This window comes from Oncorhynchus mykiss, chromosome 31 (assembly GCF_013265735.2).
Source record: "Oncorhynchus mykiss isolate Arlee chromosome 31, USDA_OmykA_1.1, whole genome shotgun sequence".
NCBI lineage: Eukaryota > Metazoa > Chordata > Actinopteri > Salmoniformes > Salmonidae > Oncorhynchus > Oncorhynchus mykiss.
In genome coordinates, this window is record NC_050571.1 from 34,921,154 (window position 1) to 34,940,047 (window position 18,894).

The following is an 18,894-nucleotide window of genomic DNA, read 5'->3' on the forward strand; positions in this document are numbered from 1 at the left end:
AAAGACAAAATGTAATATTCATCATGCAATTAACATAACTGTGAAGGAATTTCTGACTCATCACTGAATTGACTATAAAACTGTTGTTGCACGTGCCTCAACAGCAGATGGCGACATTAACCTATAGTATAAAACATCATCACCTGACAGCAAGGAAACTGGCCTACTTTGTGCTGCCATGGGTGTATGTGCCTTTTGTAAGCAGGATTCAGACATATTTGACTTAATGGGAGTATCAAAAACAAATATTTCCTGTCGTGAAGTTGTCCTTCCTCCCAATGTACCAACACCTCTAAAGACCCAAGGGGAATACGACAGCAATGGCAGACAAATACATCATTGTTCATCATATTTATGGATTCACAAGTAGCTTTAGCTCTACTGCTTTACCTGGTGGAGAGAAGCACCTCTTCTGCCTGTAGCACAGGTCCTGTCAGGGGATGAACAGTAACTCCATCCCCAGGCTTCACTTTCAGGCTGTTCTGAGTACTTTTCAGTAGGCCAACTTTACCGCCAGGGAAAGACGCTGCCGGCCAGGCCAGACACACCTGGAAAAAAAATAATCAGCATATAAACTTGGCCTGGGAATTATTCGACAGCATTTGGGTTAGTGTAATATTATTCAAGATTGACTGTTTCTGGGTCAACTGCTGATATTGTCTCCCCGTTGTTCGATTCATAGTCAATAAGTACATGCACATATACAATATACCTATTACGTTGATGAACACACTGTTGACATACCTCTTGTTGCCCAGTATTGCTCGACAATAGGACAGGTCTTCCAATGCAAATGTTACCAGACTTCATTGCATTTATGCTCAGCTGGACAAGGAATGCTCTGCATCTTTTGGAAAGCTTATCATCCGCTGTATACAAATGTTGACATGGGGATGACATGTAAGACAGTAAGAGGGTAACACGCATGGCAAAGGCCGTGTGATCATGACTCTTAGTTCCACCACATTACACATAAATCATTAGATGAAGGCGTCTTTTGTTAAGCACCACGACGCTCAGTCTGAACATTAACACGCATCACCTGCGGTATGGTTTCGGAAGCATAAGGACCTTATCTTTCATATGAGTGAGAAATCTTTTTTTTTTAAACAAAATATTCAATTGATGCACACCGTTAAACGGTTTGTGTTCCCACACGGCCATATCTCCGAGTTACAGTGCGTGTTTACAGAAAATAATGTTGACTACCTATGCTAATTATATAACTATCTGTGTCTCCTAACACGTGTGTAAATGGGAAAACGGACAACACAAACTTGATGTCACTGAAGAATATTGTTGGCTACAACTGTGTTTAAATCGGTTAAAACAGTGTCCTGCACAGGAGTCTGCTGAGGGTGCTCATAATAATGGCCAGAACGGAGCAAATTGAATGGCATCAAACACATTGATATCATTCCCCTAACTCTGTTCCAGCCATTACCACAAGCCCATCCTCCTCAAATAAGGTGCTACCTTATAAAAGTGTGTATTTTCCATTTGTTAAAATATTTTTGACCTGATATGAAAGTAGAGGGATTTATATTTCTAGAACATACCACAGGTAAGAAACGATTTTAGTTTAGATTGAGTATTTGGCTTTCAGAGCCAATTCGCCTTCAAACGGAACAGGTATGGTCCTTGGACAGTTAGGAGTAACGTTAGGCTCCTTTAGTCCATTATTGGGCTTTGTGTACCCATATGCAACTTAACCAAAAGATTGGTCTGTGTATCAAGCTACACCAGGGCCCTCTAACCTTGTTCCTGGAGCACTACCCTCCTGTGGGCTTTCGTTTAAATCCCAGTTGTAACTAACCTGATTCTGTTTATAAACCAGCTAATTATTAGAATTTGGGGCGCTAGATTTGGGTTGGAGGGAAAACCTAGCGCTCCAGGAATAGGGTTGGCGAGCCCTGAGCTACACCATACATTAATCAGGTAACTGTTAAGTGCATGCGCAGTGCTAGAGCTCTGTTCATTGGTGAACAATCTACATGGTAAATGACATTTCCATTGTATTCAGACATGTTATCATGATAGTATCATAAGTGCAGCAAAACTAGCTAACAAGATACAGTAGCTGGCTACCTTTCTCAATGAATTCAATGACAGTGAACGAGTTGGGATTCTTGCTGCCTCCCCCCTCGTGCCCCGAGCTTTGCAAGCTAGTTGAGTCACTGGAGCCATCTCTCAGTCCGCTTGAGTTGTCACCTTCAATGACTCTCCTAACTTTACTTTTGTTTTTCTTTGAAGACATTTCTCTAATTCAATTTTGCAATAGCATAGCTACATGTATAACATAACTTTGATCACAAGCATGGGTGAATCCGCTAATATATACTTCCTGGTTAAAGTTCAGTTCCTCCTCTTTTACCGTAAAGCGTGTAGTTAAATGACGTAGTAAATGCTACTTTGCCACTCTGTTTACAATTTTGCGCAAAAACGGACGATGTATTGAAATAATATTTAGAAAATTATATATAGCTATATTATTATATAGCTTTGTATGATATGCTTTTAGTTGTTAGCAACTTACAATAACACAGCATGTAGCAAATATGTCCAAATAAAATCGAAGTACAAGTGTATTACGGTGTTTATGCAACTTCAGAGTGTTGACTTTTATGTAACCGGCGAGTAAATTCATATTTCACGGACGCGTTTTCATCTAAATATATTTAAAGGCTTTGGTAACATGGCAACGCTTACTCGCAAACTATTACCTCTTGTAAGAAACGCGCTTTCAAATCAAACGCGCCTCGCATACGCACATACAGGGTCAATGAGGGCTGTTCGAGCATTCACATGCTCAGCAAGCCTGTTTCAACTACAGAATGAGCATGGGACAAATGTCCATGTTTTGACTGGGAAAGTGGACAGATTCGGCGGAGTGACAGTGAACCTCGGTGACAGTGATTTCCCGTCGAATATCAGCGAAGGAGTATTTAGTAGTCTACTACGAGGTTAGTATGGATAGATAGATGGACACGACTGTATGGTGTTGCATGCAGGCACCTTCTTGACTTGGACAGAAAAGAAGCAAACATGCATGACATGCAAGAACCTTGAAAATGCATAAAACAATGCATATTGCCTTATAGCCCAGCTAGTTTGAGGGCCAAAGAGGGCAGACAGATATCCTGGTTAATAAGTGATGATGCACAGTAACAGCAGTAGGGAAACAATCAATGATTCAATGGCACTTGTTAAAAACTAATACAAATAATTCTGAATATATATATTAGATTCAGATTCATTCTAATTAATATTAGACTTTGATAAATCTACACGGACATTGAAAGATGAATCTAGTCAGACATGCTCATTGACACCCTCTGACTGTGATGTTTTGTTTGCTTTTCAGACTCTTTGGCTCAGTGGAGGACAGAGGGCCGGGTGGCTGTCTGGCTTCATGTGCCCATCTCTTTGAGCCGCTGTGCCGCAGCAGCTTCTGCTCATGGCTTCACCTACCATCATGCCAAACAGGACCAAGCCATTCTGGCTCTGTGGCTGGGAGATGGGCAGAGCAGGCTGCCTGGGTTTGCTACTCATCAGATTGGAGTGGCAGGTACCCCAGGTCTACTGCCCTGACCTATATCACAGATTCATACTGCTCAGGATCAGGTGTTAGGTTCAGACCTCTGGGTCAGGTCTGCTTCAGGTTTCTTGAAGCCTTCTGCACACACACTCATGCCTTACTTGTGTAAAAATACAGGTAAGGCAAACCATCAGTTATTTCCACCTGTCACTGGATAAACTACAAATCTAGTTTGTGTTTAACTTGCAAACAAAATCTGTGATAGAGAACATTTTTGATGGTAGTTAAATCACCACCAGTCAACCACCAGGTGGCATGCTGTTGACTTTATTCCTCCCCAAAAGTGTATGCAAGCATGTCAGAACATGTCTGTGGAAGGAGGATGGCAAAAACCTGGTCCACATGGTCTGATGGCATGTTTCCAACAGTGACTTTGAATAACTCACCATTTATTTCTTCCACAAATTGAAGAGTTTTTGGACTGCTAAAGAGTATTTGTACCAACACAACACACATGGTTCCCAGTGGGGGGGGGGGAAGTATCCAATTGTCTTACTTGAGTAAAAGTAAAGATACCTTTAATAGAAAATGACTCAAATGAAAGTCACCCAGTAAAATGCTACTTGAGTAAAAGTCTAAAAGTATTTGGTTTTAAATATACTTAAGTATCAAAAGTACATGTAATTGCTAAAATATACTTGATCAAAGTACAAGCATAAATCATTTCAAATTCCTTATATTAAGCAAACCAGACGGCACCATTTTCTTGTGGATCGACCAGGGGCACACTCCAACACTCAGATATAATTTACAAACGAAGCATGTGTTTTAGTGAGTCCGCCAGATCAGAGGCAGCAGGGATGACCAGGGATGTTCTCTTGATTAAGTGTATGAATTTGACAATTTTCCTGTCCTGCTAAGCATTCAAAATGTAATGAGTACTTTTGGGTGTCAGGGAAAATATATGGAGTAAAAAGTACATTATTTTCTTTAGGAATGTGGTGAAGTCAGTTGTCAAAAATATAAATAGTAAAGTGCAAATAACCCCCAAAAAACAACTTTAGTACTATAAAGTATTTTTACTTAAGTACTTTGTTTCCTTCATTAGCTAACTTAAACAGCAATTGAACTGTGAGAAAATCCACCTATTGTGTGTTAGTGTTCTCATGATACCAGAATTTGGACTTCAATACCGAGTACAGGTTTACTAACACAATACGAGATACCATCACGATACTCTATACTAAAATGATACCACGGTGAAAGAAAAGGCATATTAGCCAAAGTCACAATGGCACTTGATGCAGTGCTACGGCTCTTGTCAATCGTTGGGAATCTTTTGAGTTTAATATCCTTACATTTGAATTGCTTTGCCTCAAACATTTTCTGAGACAGCCATGTATGCATTAGTGAATCAATTATACAGTCATACAATCAATTTGACTTTGTTTCTACCAATCTAACTATGTAACAGAATAATAGTAATTTACTTGAATGGTAAATCTCTTGATAAACTGTGTAAATCAAGATGTAGCCTAGGCCTATCCACAATACAGGTGAATGCATATTCAATAGGAGTGTGTGCATGCATTGAGTTATTGAGACTCATTTCATGGGGCTACATGAATTCATGTAACTTTCTACTGGCAATTTGGCCCACTCTTCAGCACCAAACTGCTCTAAATTTTAAATGTTTGAGGGGTGACCTCCACCATCTGCTCTGGGGCGGCAGGCAGCCTAGTGGTTTAGAGCTCTGGTACTGGGGGCCTTGAACATTTGATTTATTTATTTCACCTTTTATTTAACCAGGTAGGCTAGTTGAGAACAAGTTCTCATTTACAACTGCGACCTGGCCAAGACAAAGCAAAGCAGTTCAACACATACAACAACACAGAGTTACACATGGAATAAACAAACATACAGTCAATAATACAGTAGAAAAAGTCTATATACAGTGTGTGCAAATGAGGTAAGATAAGGGAGTAATTACAATATAGCAATTAAACACTGGAGTGATAGATGTGCAAAAGATGAATGTGCAAGTAGAGATACTAGGGTGCAAAGGAGCAAGATAAATAAATACAGTATGGGGATGAGGTAGTTGGATGGGCTATTTACAGATGGGCTATGTGCAGTGATCTGTGAGCTGCTCTGACAGCTGGTGCTTAAAGTTAGTGAGGGAGATATGAGTCTCCAGCTTCAGTGATTATTTTTTTTTTTTTGCAGTTCGTTCCAGTAATTGGCAGCAGAGAACTGGAAGGAAAGGCGGCCAAAGGAGGAATTGGCTTTGGGGGTGACCAGTGAAAAATTCCTGCTGGAGCGTGTGCTACGGGTGGGTGCTGCAATGGTGACCAGTGAGCTGAGATAAGACAGGGCTTTACCTAGCAAAGACTTGTAGATGACCTGGAGCCAGTGGGTTTGGCGACGAGTATGACGCGAGGGCCATCCAACGAGAGCGTACAGGTCGCAGTGGTGGGTAGTATATGGGGCTTTGGTGACAAAACGGATGGCACTGTGATAGGCACTGTCTGCATCCAGTTTGTTAAGTAGAGTGTTGGAGGTTATTTTGTAAATGACATCCCCAAAATCGAGGATCGGTAGGATGGTCAGTTTTACGAGGGTATGTTTGGCAGCATGAGTGAATGATGCTTTGTTGCGAAATAGGAAGCCGATTCTACATTTAATTTTGGATTAGAGATGCTTAATGTGAGTCTGGAAGGAGAGTTTACAGTCTAACCAGACACCTAGATATTTGTAGTTGTCCACATATTCTAACTCAGAACCGTCCAGAGTAGTGATGCTGGACGGGCGGGCAGGTGCAGGCAGCGACCGGTTGAAGAGCATGTATTTAGTTTTACTTGCATTTAAGAGCAGTTGGAGGCCAAGGAAGGAGAGTTGTATAGCAATGAAGCTATTCTGGAGGTTCTTTAACATGGTGTCCAAAGAAGGGCCAGAAGTATACAGAATGGTGTTGTCTGTGTAACGGTGGATCAGCAAATCACCAGCAGCAAGTGCAACATCATTGATGTATACAGAGAAGAGAGTCGGCCTGAGAATTGAACCCTGTGGCACCCCAATAGAGACTGCCAGAGGTCCAGACAACAGCCCCCCGATTTGACACACTGAACTCTATCAGAGAGGTAGTTGGTAAACCAGGCGAGGCAGTCATTTGAGAAACCAAGGCAGTTGAGTCTGCCGATAAGAGTGTGGTGATTGACAGAGTCGAAAGCCTTGGCCAGGTCGATGAATACCGTTGCACAGTATTGTCTCTTATCGATGGCGGTTATGATATCATTTAGAACCTTGAGCGTGGCTGAGGTGCGCCCGTGACCAGCTCTGAAACCAGATTGCATAGCGGAGAAGGTACGGTGGGATTCGAAATGGTCGGTAATCTGTTTGTTAACTTGGCTTTCGAAGACTTTAGAACGGCAGGGTAGAATAGATATAGGTCTGTAGCAGTTTGGGTCTAGAGGCAGGGTAGAATAGATATAGGTCTGTAACAGTTTGGGTCTAGAGGCAGGGTAGGATAGATATAGGTCTGTAGCAGTTTGGGTCTAGAGGCAGGGTAGGATAGATATAGGTCTGTAGCAGTTTGGGTCTAGAGGCAGGGTAGAATAGATATGTCTGTAGCAGTTTGGGTCTAGAGTGTCTCCCCCTTTGAAGAGGGGGATGACTGCAACAGCTTTCCAATCTTTGGGAATCTCAGACGATACTAAAGAGAGGTTGAACAGGCTAGTAATAGGGATTGCAAAAATTTTGGCAGATCATTTTAGAGAGGGTCCAGATTGTATAGCCCGGCTGATTTGTTGGGGTCCAGGTTTTGCAGTTCTTTCAGAACATCAGCCATCTGGATTTGTGTGAAGGAGAAATGGGGAGGCTTGGGCGAGTTGCTGTGGGAGGTGCAGGGCTGTTGACCGGGGCAGGGGTAGCCAAGTGGAAAGCATGGCCAGCCGTAGAAAAATGCTTATTGAAATTCTCAATTATAGGGAGGAGGTGCTCTTGTTCTCCATGGACTTTACAGTGTCCCAGAACTGTTTTGAGTTTGTGCTACAGGATGCAAATTTCTGTTTGAAAAAGCTAGCCTTAGTTTTCCTAACTGCCTGTGTATACAGTGCCTTGCGAAAGTATTCGTCCCCCTTGAACTTTGCGACCTTTTGCCACATTTCAGGCTTCAAACATAAAGATATAAAACTGTATTTTTTTGTGAAGAATCAACAACAAGTGGGACACAATCATGAAGTGGAACGACATTTATTGGATATTTCAAACTTTTTTAACAAATCAAAAACTGAAAAATTGGGCGTGCAAAATTATTCAGCCCCTTTACTTTCAGTGCAGCAAACTCTCTCCAGAAGTTCAGTGAGGATCTCTGAATGATTCAATGTTGACCTAAATGACTAATGATGATAAATACAATCCACCTGTGTGTAATCAAGTCTCTGTATGAATGCACCTGCACTGTGATAGTCTCAGAGGTCCATTAAAAGCGCAGAGAGCATCATGAAGAACAAGGAACACACCAGGCAGGTCCGAGATACTGTTGTGAAGAAGTTTAAAGCCGGATTTGGATACAAAAAGATTTCCCAAGCTTTAAACAACAAGGAGCACTGTGCAAGCGATAATATTGAAATGGAAGGAGTATCAGACCACTGCAAATCTACCAAGACCTGGCCGTCCCTCTAAACTTTCAGCTCATACAAGGAGAAGACTGATCAGAGATGCAGCCAAGAGGCCCATGATCACTCTGGATGAACTGCAGAGATCTACAGCTGAGGTGGGAGACTCTGTCCATAGGACAACAATCAGTCGTATATTGCACAAATCTGGCCTTTATGGAAGAGTGACAAGAAGAAAGCCATTTCTTAAAGATATCCATAAAAAGTGTCGTTTAAAGTTTGCCACAAGCCACCTGGGAGACACACCAAACGTGGAAGAATGTGCTCTGGTCAGATGAAACCAAAATTGAACTTTTTGGCAACAATGCAAAACGTTATGTTTGGCGTAAAAGCAACACAGCTGAACACACCATCCCCACTGTCAAACATGGTGGTGGCAGCATCATGGTTTGGGCCTGCTTTTCTTCAGCAGGGACAGGGAAGATGGTTAAAATTGATGGGAAGATGGATGGAGCCAAATACAGGACCATTCTGGAAGAAAACCTGATGGAGTCTGCAAAAGACCTGAGACTGGGACGGAGATTTGTCTTCCAACAAGACAATGATCCAAAACATAAAGCAAAATCTACAATGGAATGGTTCAAAAATAAACATATCCAGGTGTTAGAATGGCCAAGTCAAAGTCCAGACCTGAATCCAATCGAGAATCTGTGGAAAGAACTGAAAACTGCTGTTCACAAATGCTCTCCATCCAACCTCACTGAGCTCGAGCTGTTTTGCAAGGAGGAATGGGACAAAATTTCAGTCTCTCGATGTGCAAAACTGATAGAGACATACCCCAAGCGACTTACAGCTGTAATCGCAGCAAAAGGTGGCGCTACAAAGTATTAACTTAAGGGGGCTGAATAATTTTGCACGCCCAATTTTTCAGTTTTTGATTTGTTAAAAAAGTTTGAAATATCCAATAAATGTCGTTCCACTTCATGATTGTGTCCCACTTGTTGTTGATTCTTCACAAAAAAATACAGTTTTATATCTTTATGTTTGAAGCCTGAAATGTGGCAAAAGGTCGCAAAGTTCAAGGGGGCCGAATACTTTCGCAAGGCACTGTATGTGCAAGGCATCATGATATCAGCAGATTATCTGGTGTTTTGGAGTCCAATGTTCAACCCAGTTTCCTTTGAAGGCTGTGGGTCATCCAGCAGGACAACGACCTCAAACCCACATCAAAAACCACCCAGGAAAGATTCAACAATAAATACTGGACTGTTCTGGAGTGACCAGTCAAGAGTCCCCATCTGAATCACATCCATAACCTATGGAGAGAGCTGAGAACAGCAGTTGGAGGGCACCCGACAAACATTGAAGAATTAAAGCAGTTTGCTGATGAAAAGTGGGACAAACCTCCAGTAGAAAGGTTCAGCAAGCTCATTGATGGCTACAAGAAGCATTTGTCTGCAGCTATCTTGGCCAAAAGCTGTGTAACCAAGTGCTTGCTCTGGGGGTATCTATAATTTTGTCCATGCCATTTGTCTTTATTTTCTCAATTAAAATTGTGAACTTAAGTTTACCAAAATAAAATTGGTTCTTTGGTGTTGAAAATCCAATAACACAGCAGTGACCAAAAGCTTTTTTAATTAAAAAAATATATATATATATTTGAGAAGAAATGGGGGAATTATTCAATAAAGGTACTAGGGTGCCCATATAATTGGTCGGAACTGTATGTCAGACCACTTGTTCATCGTAGGCGTAGGACATGCAGTGACTCCACACCAACCTACCCTTTCGGAAGAACAGTCTCACCCATAAAGTATATCAATATCCAAGCTGTCAACTGCAGCAGCCAATAATTTTACATGACCCACAATTCCCCTCTGTTGATTACTTGGTCTGCTGCCTCATTCCCGAGTTAACGAACGGACCCAGGAAACTTTTCCTCTCCACAGGCTAACCTAATGATGGCTTTTCAGTCTGGTACCCGGGCAATCTCCTGTGATGTGGTTGGCTGGGGATGACATCAATTTCCACACGGAATGCCAAGTTGAGGATTAGACAACCCATCCCTCGCCACCCATCTGGGAAATTCATTCAAGGACTGGATGGTGTCCTGGTGAGACGCCAGACGGAAAAATAAGGGCCCATTTCCTTCCCCCCCGGAGCTGTCAACAGAAGCAAATAGTTGGCTGTCTTAGTCACAACCTGTTGGGGAAAAAAGTGATTTATTTGTCAAAAAAAGACTGCTCCCACTAGGCCGAATGGGATGGCAAACATTCCACAACTATTGCTGAGTCATCCTTTCTGTTTCACTATAGACTGTACTTGTTAATTCCTTGTAAAAGGCCCCATAAGCACTGTGAAGTTCGTAGGAGCACATCAAATTTGGTGTCAAATTGAAAGCTAATATTTTTGAGAAAGTGAGGCACACATACAAGCAAAGGCTTTGATTGCTGGTCAAAGAGATGGAAAGGGGCATCTAGCACTAACAGTCTTAAAAGGTGTTAGAAATACAGCAAAGTAAAGACCCCTGCCAACTAATATCAACATTTTATATTTTGTTTTTGGCAGAAATGATTGCCTATTGTCACTCTCTTACCAAAAACCCACATACAGTGCCTTGCAATAGCATTCAGACCCCTTGGATTTCTTAAAATGTTGTGTTACAAAGTGGGATTAAAATGGATTTAATTGTAATTTTGGTCAACAAAATACTCAATGTCAAAGTGGGATACATTTTTAAGATATTCATTTTTTTTATTTATCTTTAAAATATATATAACTAAAATATAGTCCTTGCATAAGTATTCAGACCCTTTGTTTAGGCAAGCCTAAATTAGTTCAGGAATAGAATGTGGCTTAACAAATCACATAAGTTACATGGACTCACTCTGTGTGAAATAATAGGGGTTGGCATGATTTTGGAATGACACCCTTCTTCTGTCCCCTTTCCATCTGTAAGGTCCTTCGGTCAAGTATTGAATTTCAAGCACAGATTCAAAGACCAGGGAGCTTTTCGAAAGCCTCATAAAGAAGGGTAACATGGTAGATGGGTAACCAATAACAAATCAGACATTGAACATCTCTTCAAGCATGTTCAAGTTAATAATTATGCTGTGGATAATGTATTAAACCACCCAGACACATCAAATACACAGTTGTCCTTCTGAACTGAGCTGCAGGACAGGAATGAAAGTCTCCAGGGATACGGCGCAGGCCTATGCACAAGTGTTCAAAAATGCAATTTGCAGGAAACACCGTTCTAAAATGCACACTGCACATGCGAGCAAATTCATGGACAGAGATGGAATTATCGGTTAGAAATGTAGTAAAGGGGAGATCTATGCAACAACTATCATGGGTTGCTAATATGAACAAGATAGTGCCTTTGGCTGCTAGACAATGAATTAAAGTTTAAAACCAATAGAACAGGAGAGTGCATATGAGGAAGTCTTTATAAAATAATTGGCAACAGAGTTACCAAAAAATCTGTGACAATATGACTGCAACTGAATTGGCTACAATGGGAAATCATAGTAGTCACAAACCACAGTTTGGTCCCCTGTTGTTACAGTCCTCCCTTCCACTGGCATACTGTTATGTTCAGCTCATAACGGTTTTCTTTCTGTCGTCTGGTGGTCAAAGCAAGAGTGTGAAAACAGTCTGGAAACCCCTACCCCGCTCTCTCCAGTTTATGTCACCTCTTCTGGCTCTTACTGACACCTACCCATGAGTCCCCTCTTTCCATTTACTGTAACCAGTCCCCTCACAGACCATTGCAATTTGGTCAGTCTAAATCTGAACCAATCTTGGACGTCTATTTCATAACTTTGGACAGCACAGTACAATACAGAAAAGTAAAATATAGGGTCAGTACAGTATAACTTACTGTAGTGTACTGTATTGAACTCTACTGTGAACTCTACTCTACTACAGCTGCACCATTGCATAACCCCCCCCCCCCCCCCCCCCCCCCTTTTTACACTGCTGCTACTCTCTGTTGTTAAGACACTAACAGCTTAGGCAATTAAGGTCACAGTTTTGAAAACTTAGGACACTAAAGAGGCCTTTCTACTGACTGAAAAACACCAATGTCCGTACTGTGAGACGCTTAAGACAGCGCTACAGGGAGACTGGACGGACAGCTGATCATCCTCGCAGTGGCAGACCACATATAACAACACCTGCACAGGATCAGTACATCCGAACATGACACCTGCGGGACAGGTACAGGATGGCAACAACAACTGCCCAAGTTACACCAGGAACGCACAATCCCTCCATCAGTGCTCAGACTGTCCGCAATAGGCTGAGAGAGGCTGGACTGAGGCCTTGTAGGCCTGTTGTAAGGCCGGTCCTCACCAGACATCACCGGCAACAACGTCGCCTATGGGCACAAACCAACCGTCGCTGGACCAGACAGGACTGGCAAAAAGTGCTCCTCACTGACGATTCATGGATTTGTCTCACCAGGGACGATGGTCGGATTTGCGTTTATCGTCTAAGTAATGAGCGTTACACCGAGGCCTATACTCTGGAGCGAGGTCGATTTGGAGGTGAAGGATCTGGGGCGGCGTGTCACAGCATCATCGGGCTGAGCTTGTTATCATTGCAGGCAATCTCAATGCTGTGCGTTACAGGGAAGACATCCTCCTCCCTCATGTGGTAGCCTTCCTGCAGGCTCATCCTGACATGACCCTCCAGCATGATAATGCCACCAGCCATACTGCTCGTTCTGTGCGAGATTTCATGCAAGACAGGAATGTCAGTGTTCTGCCATGGCCAGCGAAGAGCCCGGATCTCAATCCCATTGAGCACATCTGGGACCTGTTGGATCGGAGGGTGAGGGCTAGGGCCATTCCCCCCAGAAATGTCTGGGAACTTGCAGGTGCCTTGGTGGAAGAGTGGGTTAAGTTTGCTGAAAATGAACGCAGTTGACAGTTTATTTAGGATAAATCACCATGAAGAGAATGACATTTATAATTATGCATTTCTGTATAGTACAGATCAGAGACCCATGATGCCATTCTCTTGCATTCTGTTACTGGGTGTTAATTCACTTCACTTACTGTAATTCATTAACCAAAATATATATTTTTTTTAAACTCAAGGTGCATGTCATAGCTGATACCCCATTCTTTCTGCAGACATCTTTGAATCTTAATTCAGAGTAGATGTTTGGAAAACTTTGTCACACAAACTGTTTCTCACCTTTTATTTAATCAGGAAAATCGATTTTTACAAAAGAGACCTTTTAGTCTGTAATCGCAAGCCACGGTGGTTTATGATGGTCCAGAATTAATCGGTGTGCTACCTCACTATAGGGGAATGGATTGTCCTCCTTGCCAAATTAGAGCGAGAGTTGGCACAGCATAACACATTCACAGCAAGCACAATCATTTCATGATCATTGCAGGTTTTTTGTTGTCTAAATTGCTAAAAATGTAGCCTCATAGAATACAGTCAACATTTCTCTCAAGTCTCCGATTGTTTTTTGAGTTGTGGTGGTGGCCTCTCTGGCAGCATGGCTAAAGCCCGGCCCCAGGCCACTCACTGCTCACTCCACATGGGTCAGTTTAATGAAACCTTTCATGTTCTCTCAAACCCAATAATTACCGCTCAACTCAATGCCAACTGGTTTCTAGTCAGTTTTCTGGAAGCTGTCTTCAAAGTTCTTTGGCTTACACACCAGCAATGATTAAATAATTAGCTTAATAACACTTTCATTATCATGCTGTTATGTCTGTATTTTCTTGGCTAGTAACTTATTTGATTTTGTCTATAAAAGGTGCAGTCGTTGATGAGTCAAATGGAAAGGTTCTCGTCGTTCAAGACAAAAACAAGGTATTGTACTGCTTCTCTGTATTTTATCAAAGGGGGACTGAACTTCCCGATTGGCCTCGTTTTTTTTTAGCTTTCTCTGATGAAATGCAGCGGCCGTGGCTGAAGCCAAACGAGTTGTCTTGGGTGTGTGGTTTAATGTGGGTGTCTCTTGTGTGTATGTTCACATGTGGCAATCATTTGTACATTCTCTCAGCCAAAACAGTACACAGTTAGTCACTCACCCTTCTAGATAACTTGAAACAGTCTAACCAGGTCTTTTGTTGGTTTGACTTTGTAACTAGCCCCAGAGATAGGCTATCCACTTTGTAAATGGGACAATATTTTCATGTTGCACACTTTTTAGTTGTCTCATTAAGTGCTTTCAGTATTTGTATGTGAATTTCTACAATTTATAGTGCGTTTGATGTTTTTATGTCATTGAAATTTAGAGCTATTGACATTTAAAAATATTTTCCCATGTACATTGTGTAATTTACTTGATGGTCCCTAACTAGCCCCCATAGGGATATTGAATGTCAAACCAAATTGACCGTGGGCATTATGATTGGGTCGTGTGCAGCTGCGCTCCAAATTGATTATTACTTTGGGCAGGATTAAATAAACCCAACCCAAGGAAAACTGTTACGGTATCCCATTTTTTCCGAATTATCTCGCAAAGACTGACTAGACTGACTTTATGACTAAAAATATCCTATTTACACTTTGTTGTAAATTTGGACCCTAGATGAAATGTTTCATAATCCGTTTTCTACCAGAAATTATTTATTACCTTCAGTTGCTTTTAAAAAGTCCATATAAGGCAACAAAAAAAGTTTTAGTTCACCATTGCAGAAGAAAAATCGACTTGCATTCTAGTGATCTAAAAGATCTAGGGAAGCAAAGCTAAACCATTGTAAGATATATTATGGAAAAATACAACTTTTCAGTCACAGTCCAACTTCTGGACGTCAATGTGCTTCATCGAACTCTCATAATCCCCAATCGACACAGGGGTGAATGGCAGTAGTTGTTTCCTTCCTTCCCACTGCTATGAATGGCTCTCGTTATGTCTTTATTTAGGCAGTTTTCCTGGCATCTGCTGCCCCTCTGTCTGTCCCTCTCCATGGGGAGAATTACTCTCCTCTCAGACTTTACCTTGACTTCTGCTGCGGCACTATCTACCATAGCATAGCTCCTCACGTTATGCAACCTCAAGCAAACATTCTTAACCCATGCCGAGTACGCCACACAACATTTCCTACATTACAATAAAGTGTGGTCGCAAAGAATTCCCCTGTATTTCTAAAGCAATTTGCAGTGTGGAAGTATCAAAACATCACTCAATGGCAACTCGTTGGTTGAATATTTATCTGTGTTCCCAATCACTACAATAGATAAAGAGTGGTGCTTAGGGCACATTGTCTTGCGTGTTAGTTTTTTTTAGGAAACAGCAGCGAGCAGTCAGTGTTTGGGAAGTGAGAGGAGTGTTTTTTATCTCCTGTCTCCTCGTCATTTACTGGAAGAGGGCCTCTTGCACTCTGTCTGGCCTTTGGCCATCAACAAAGTTTGGCAGGCTAAGCCCATCCAGAGCCGCTCTGGGGTTGTGTTTCCTGAAAGTGAACCCCTCTGGTTCATTATCACTGACGCCTGTGCCAAGACAGTAAATGAAAGGGATGCTGGGTAATTGCATTGTAGCTAGGTGATTTGTGATTGAAACAAGATACAATTTGTCGTGTTGAAATCTGATGAAGTAATGTGTAATGGGTTGATGTATGTTTTTAGAACAGGAGTCATTGGCTGTTTGCGATTTAAGAATTACGAGTGCAAGTTAGTCATGGTTCTTATTTGCTATTCGTTCTATTTGTTGTTATTCTTTTTTTACTTATCTGCTCGTGACCACACTCTCCAGATTAATTCAATGCCTAGACTGTATCAGATTACCCATATATAGAATCACAGCCACATTGCCAGAGCACATTTAGGTAAACCACACAAAACATGGTGTATATTGTTAAATGATAAGTTTATTCTTACATTGTTGTAAAACAAGTAGCTCCAAAAATAAAACAATTGTTTTTCAATAGCAAAAGTATATTTTGAATTAAAAATTAATCAAAAACTACAATAAATGTATTCAACAACTACATAATTTAACCAGCAGCGATCTGTCTTTAAATATATTTAAAGAGTGGTGAAAACACCAAACTTCATTGCTTCAATTTTTTTTTCTTCAAGAATAACATACAATCACATCAAAATGAATATTAAACTCATAGGGAAGATCCGAGTGCCTAACTTAGAACATCAATGCATACATTTTACCAAAGTGTGGATTTAAGTTTGGATTTGGCCCTATGCACATACAGTTGTAAAATACTTATTAATGCTGAAGTACACTTTCAAAAATAAAATACTTGAATGCAGCCCAAATTTGAGTCCTAATACAAAATGTATTGTTGTGATTTTATTTTAGACAGTAAATGCATGGAAGTTCCCTGGAGGGCTCTCGGATCCAGGAGAAAACGTTGGTGAGTGACGCAACCACAACTTCATAATCCTGTATTGTAATTGACTGTACACAATACATTAAGGTATACCATACACAGAGAAACTGCCATCTCAGACCTTCACGTGAGCTACACTCAAGTATATACAGTATCTAAACAATTTGACTTAAAACAACTACTTCAAATAAAACTTTTACTAGTTACAAGTTCAACTTGTTTAACATTTTGAAGCAGCTTTGAAACAGACCCACCCTCTGAAGCAGCGTATGTGACTAAAATACATACATTGATTTCCCTTTATTTTTAACCATTTCATTTTCGTGACTTAACGTTCCATTTTTGTACTCGCATGCGTATTATACAAAAATGTTGATACAGAAATGTCAGTTATTCTGTGAGTATTATCATACAGTCCGATAGATGTACAGTACTGGAGTTTTCTTGACAAAGATCTTTTTTTTAAAGAACAGTACAAACATTAAATCCATGTATCCTCATCTTTTTTCCCCCCTTTCTTTCATTCTCTTCAAGGCACCACTGCGGTCCGAGAGGTCTTTGAGGAGACTGGAGTCCGCTCTGAGTTCAAGTCCCTTCTGAGCATCCGGCAGCAGCACAACCACCCGGGTGCTTTTGGTATGTCCGACATGTACATCATCTGCCGCCTCAGCCCTCTCACTCATGACATCAACTTCTGCACCCAGGAGTGCCTGCGCTGCGAGTGGCTGGAGCTAACCGAGCTAGCCAAGACACGCGCCACAACACCCATCACTAGCCGCCTAGCCAGCCTCCTGCTTCACGGCCTAAACCAGGGCTTTGACAAGATTGATCTGGCTATGGAGGAGCTGCCGGCTGTCTACTCAGGGAGGTTCTACCAGCTGTACCACAGGGAGCTGCCGCAGGTGCTAAAACACAAGGCCTGAGGACAGGGTCCGGCCTTGCCTAGCACAACGATGCTAATTGCACTAGCACGTCAGTGCTTGTCATATTAGCGTGTGGATGGTGTTTTACCATAATAATTGGAAGTGTATATTTATGGCAGACTGGAATATGTTTTTATAAACTGTTACTACGGAAGGAGGGTGTAGCAAATGGTACCGATGATGATCACTGTAAAGGACATTTTGCACAAATCACAAGATGTTCCTCGTCTGTAAAAAAATAAAAATACACAATTTGAAGAAATTGGCAACTCTGTTTGGGAAGAACCTCAGGGCCACTAAGTTCTAAAATCAAACAACTAATTTATAGAGAGGTAAAATGTGTACTAGGTCTACTGTTTGTCTTGCAATGAGTTTAGTGTAATGGTGTGCTTGATTTAGCTTTGCCAACCCAATGTTCTATTTGAAGGTTTTATCAAGTAAAGTTCTGGGCATAAAAGCTAACCTTAACTGCCGTGCAGTGAAACTCTACTTTTTAAAGCCCAGAACTACTAAGAGGGATTTCACTTTTGTCTAAAATGATGTATTTCAAAATTGTTAAATGAAGAAAAATAAGCAGATTATCAAAGTACGATACAATATTTGAAGCAGCCTTAGTTAAACTCACATTTATATAGCTGAATGGCGAAGGTGCATAAAGATGGAGGACTTCAGATATGACATTGTTTGAGCACTATCCAGAGTTTTTAAACTACGGTGCGTGACATGGTTCAATGCACCAATAAATCAGCACAATCTACTTTTTCGTTTATTCAAATTGCCGCCTTCTTGGAGCTAGAATTGGTATCGTGTATACTGTACTAATGCCGATATTTAAAAAAAAAAAATAGTAATGGAGAGTACAATACGGCGAACATAGCATATTAGGTGTTTGTAAGTACAAGGAGGGACAGCAAAAAAAAATGTAAATACATGGGGGCCACCAACTTTATGCACATTCACCATTGATTGAAATGCCTGCCATTGAAGAACCCAACTGCAGGGATGATGTCACTGAGGATGAGTGAGCTCTGTCTTTTTCATATCTTGTTTGTTTGTTTGCACTGCAGCCAGGCTGAGTTTTAAGATTAGTAAAACAAGGTGAGCTCAGCTCAGCGTCTGGCTGACATGGGGAGAAAGAGAATGGCTTTTTGGCCCGGTCCAGTTTTGGATCCTGACTTGTGCTGGCCAGTCCTTTTCAGCGCCACATACATGTCAGGGTACTTCCGAGAGCGGTAGGTGTTGTAGTTGTTACTCTCCAACCTCTCCATGAAGTAGCATTCATCTGTTGTCCGTCTCTGAAGAGGGAGAGAACGAAGAAAAAACATTAATTTCATATCTAGAGGTTAATTTAATACACTTGTTGGTCCAGTTGTGTTATTCGTGGATACGCTTGATCCAGTTTCATATTGTATACTGAACCAATGATGAATGTCAATGAAACGAAACACAATGGGCCGATTACCCAGACCCAGATTAATAAATCTACTCCTGGA

General features: G+C 41.3%; 3 protein-coding genes and 1 long non-coding RNA gene across 7 annotated transcripts in view; 2 read left to right on the forward strand and 2 right to left on the reverse strand.

Annotated features, from left to right (window-relative positions):
• spata5 (spermatogenesis associated 5) overlaps window positions 1-2,353 on the reverse strand; it is a 127,065-nt gene extending 124,712 nt beyond the window's left edge. The window contains exons 1-3 of the mRNA XM_021584047.2: window positions 2,089-2,353; window positions 745-869; window positions 391-548 (exon numbers count right to left, since the gene is read on the reverse strand). Coding sequence (XP_021439722.1) covers window positions 391-548; window positions 745-869; window positions 2,089-2,257 — 452 coding nt within the window. The 5' untranslated portion in view covers window positions 2,258-2,353. The remainder of the gene's footprint in view (window positions 1-390; window positions 549-744; window positions 870-2,088) is intronic.
• A 46-nt stretch (window positions 2,354-2,399) lies between these two features.
• On the forward strand, window positions 2,400-18,246 carry nudt6 (nudix (nucleoside diphosphate linked moiety X)-type motif 6). 3 transcript variants are annotated; one of them, XM_021584049.2, is made up of 5 exons: window positions 2,402-2,963; window positions 3,365-3,577; window positions 13,940-13,995; window positions 16,448-16,502; window positions 17,013-18,246. In XM_021584049.2, exons 1-5 carry the CDS (start codon window positions 2,696-2,698, stop codon window positions 17,399-17,401), a joined length of 981 nt encoding a protein of 326 aa, XP_021439724.2. In that variant the 5' UTR covers window positions 2,402-2,695; the 3' UTR covers window positions 17,402-18,246. The 3 variants fall into 3 exon arrangements, with proteins under 3 accessions (XP_021439726.1, XP_021439724.2, XP_021439725.2); XM_021584050.2 differs by having other exon boundaries at window positions 2,403-2,963; window positions 3,365-3,568; window positions 17,013-17,631; XM_021584051.2 differs by lacking the exon at window positions 13,940-13,995 and having other exon boundaries at window positions 2,400-2,963; window positions 3,365-3,568; window positions 17,013-17,484.
• Window positions 5,775-9,735, forward strand: LOC118946042. The gene is made up of 2 exons (XR_005041172.1): window positions 5,775-5,870; window positions 9,341-9,735. It is a non-coding gene; the product is annotated as an uncharacterized LOC118946042 (long non-coding RNA).
• The window catches only part of fgf2 (fibroblast growth factor 2), a 96,188-nt gene continuing 93,272 nt past the window's right edge, over window positions 15,979-18,894 (reverse strand). For both annotated transcript variants that reach the window (XM_021584054.2, XM_021584053.2), the window contains one exon: window positions 15,979-18,696. In XM_021584054.2, the coding sequence (XP_021439729.1) occupies window positions 18,511-18,696 (186 nt within the window). In that variant the 3' untranslated portion in view covers window positions 15,979-18,510. The remainder of the gene's footprint in view (window positions 18,697-18,894) is intronic.

Bases quoted from the DNA above. Each gene is read 5' to 3' on its own strand.
- nudt6 (XM_021584049.2), top strand. From the start codon at position 2,696: ATGGCAACGCTTACTCGCAAACTATTACCTCTTGTAAGAAACGCGCTT. The intron at 3,578-13,939 runs GTCTACTGCCCT...TGTCTATAAAAG, and splicing joins TGGAGTGGCAGGTACCCCAG to GTGCAGTCGTTGATGAGTCA. The intron at 16,503-17,012 runs GTGAGTGACGCA...ATTCTCTTCAAG, and splicing joins GGATCCAGGAGAAAACGTTG to GCACCACTGCGGTCCGAGAG.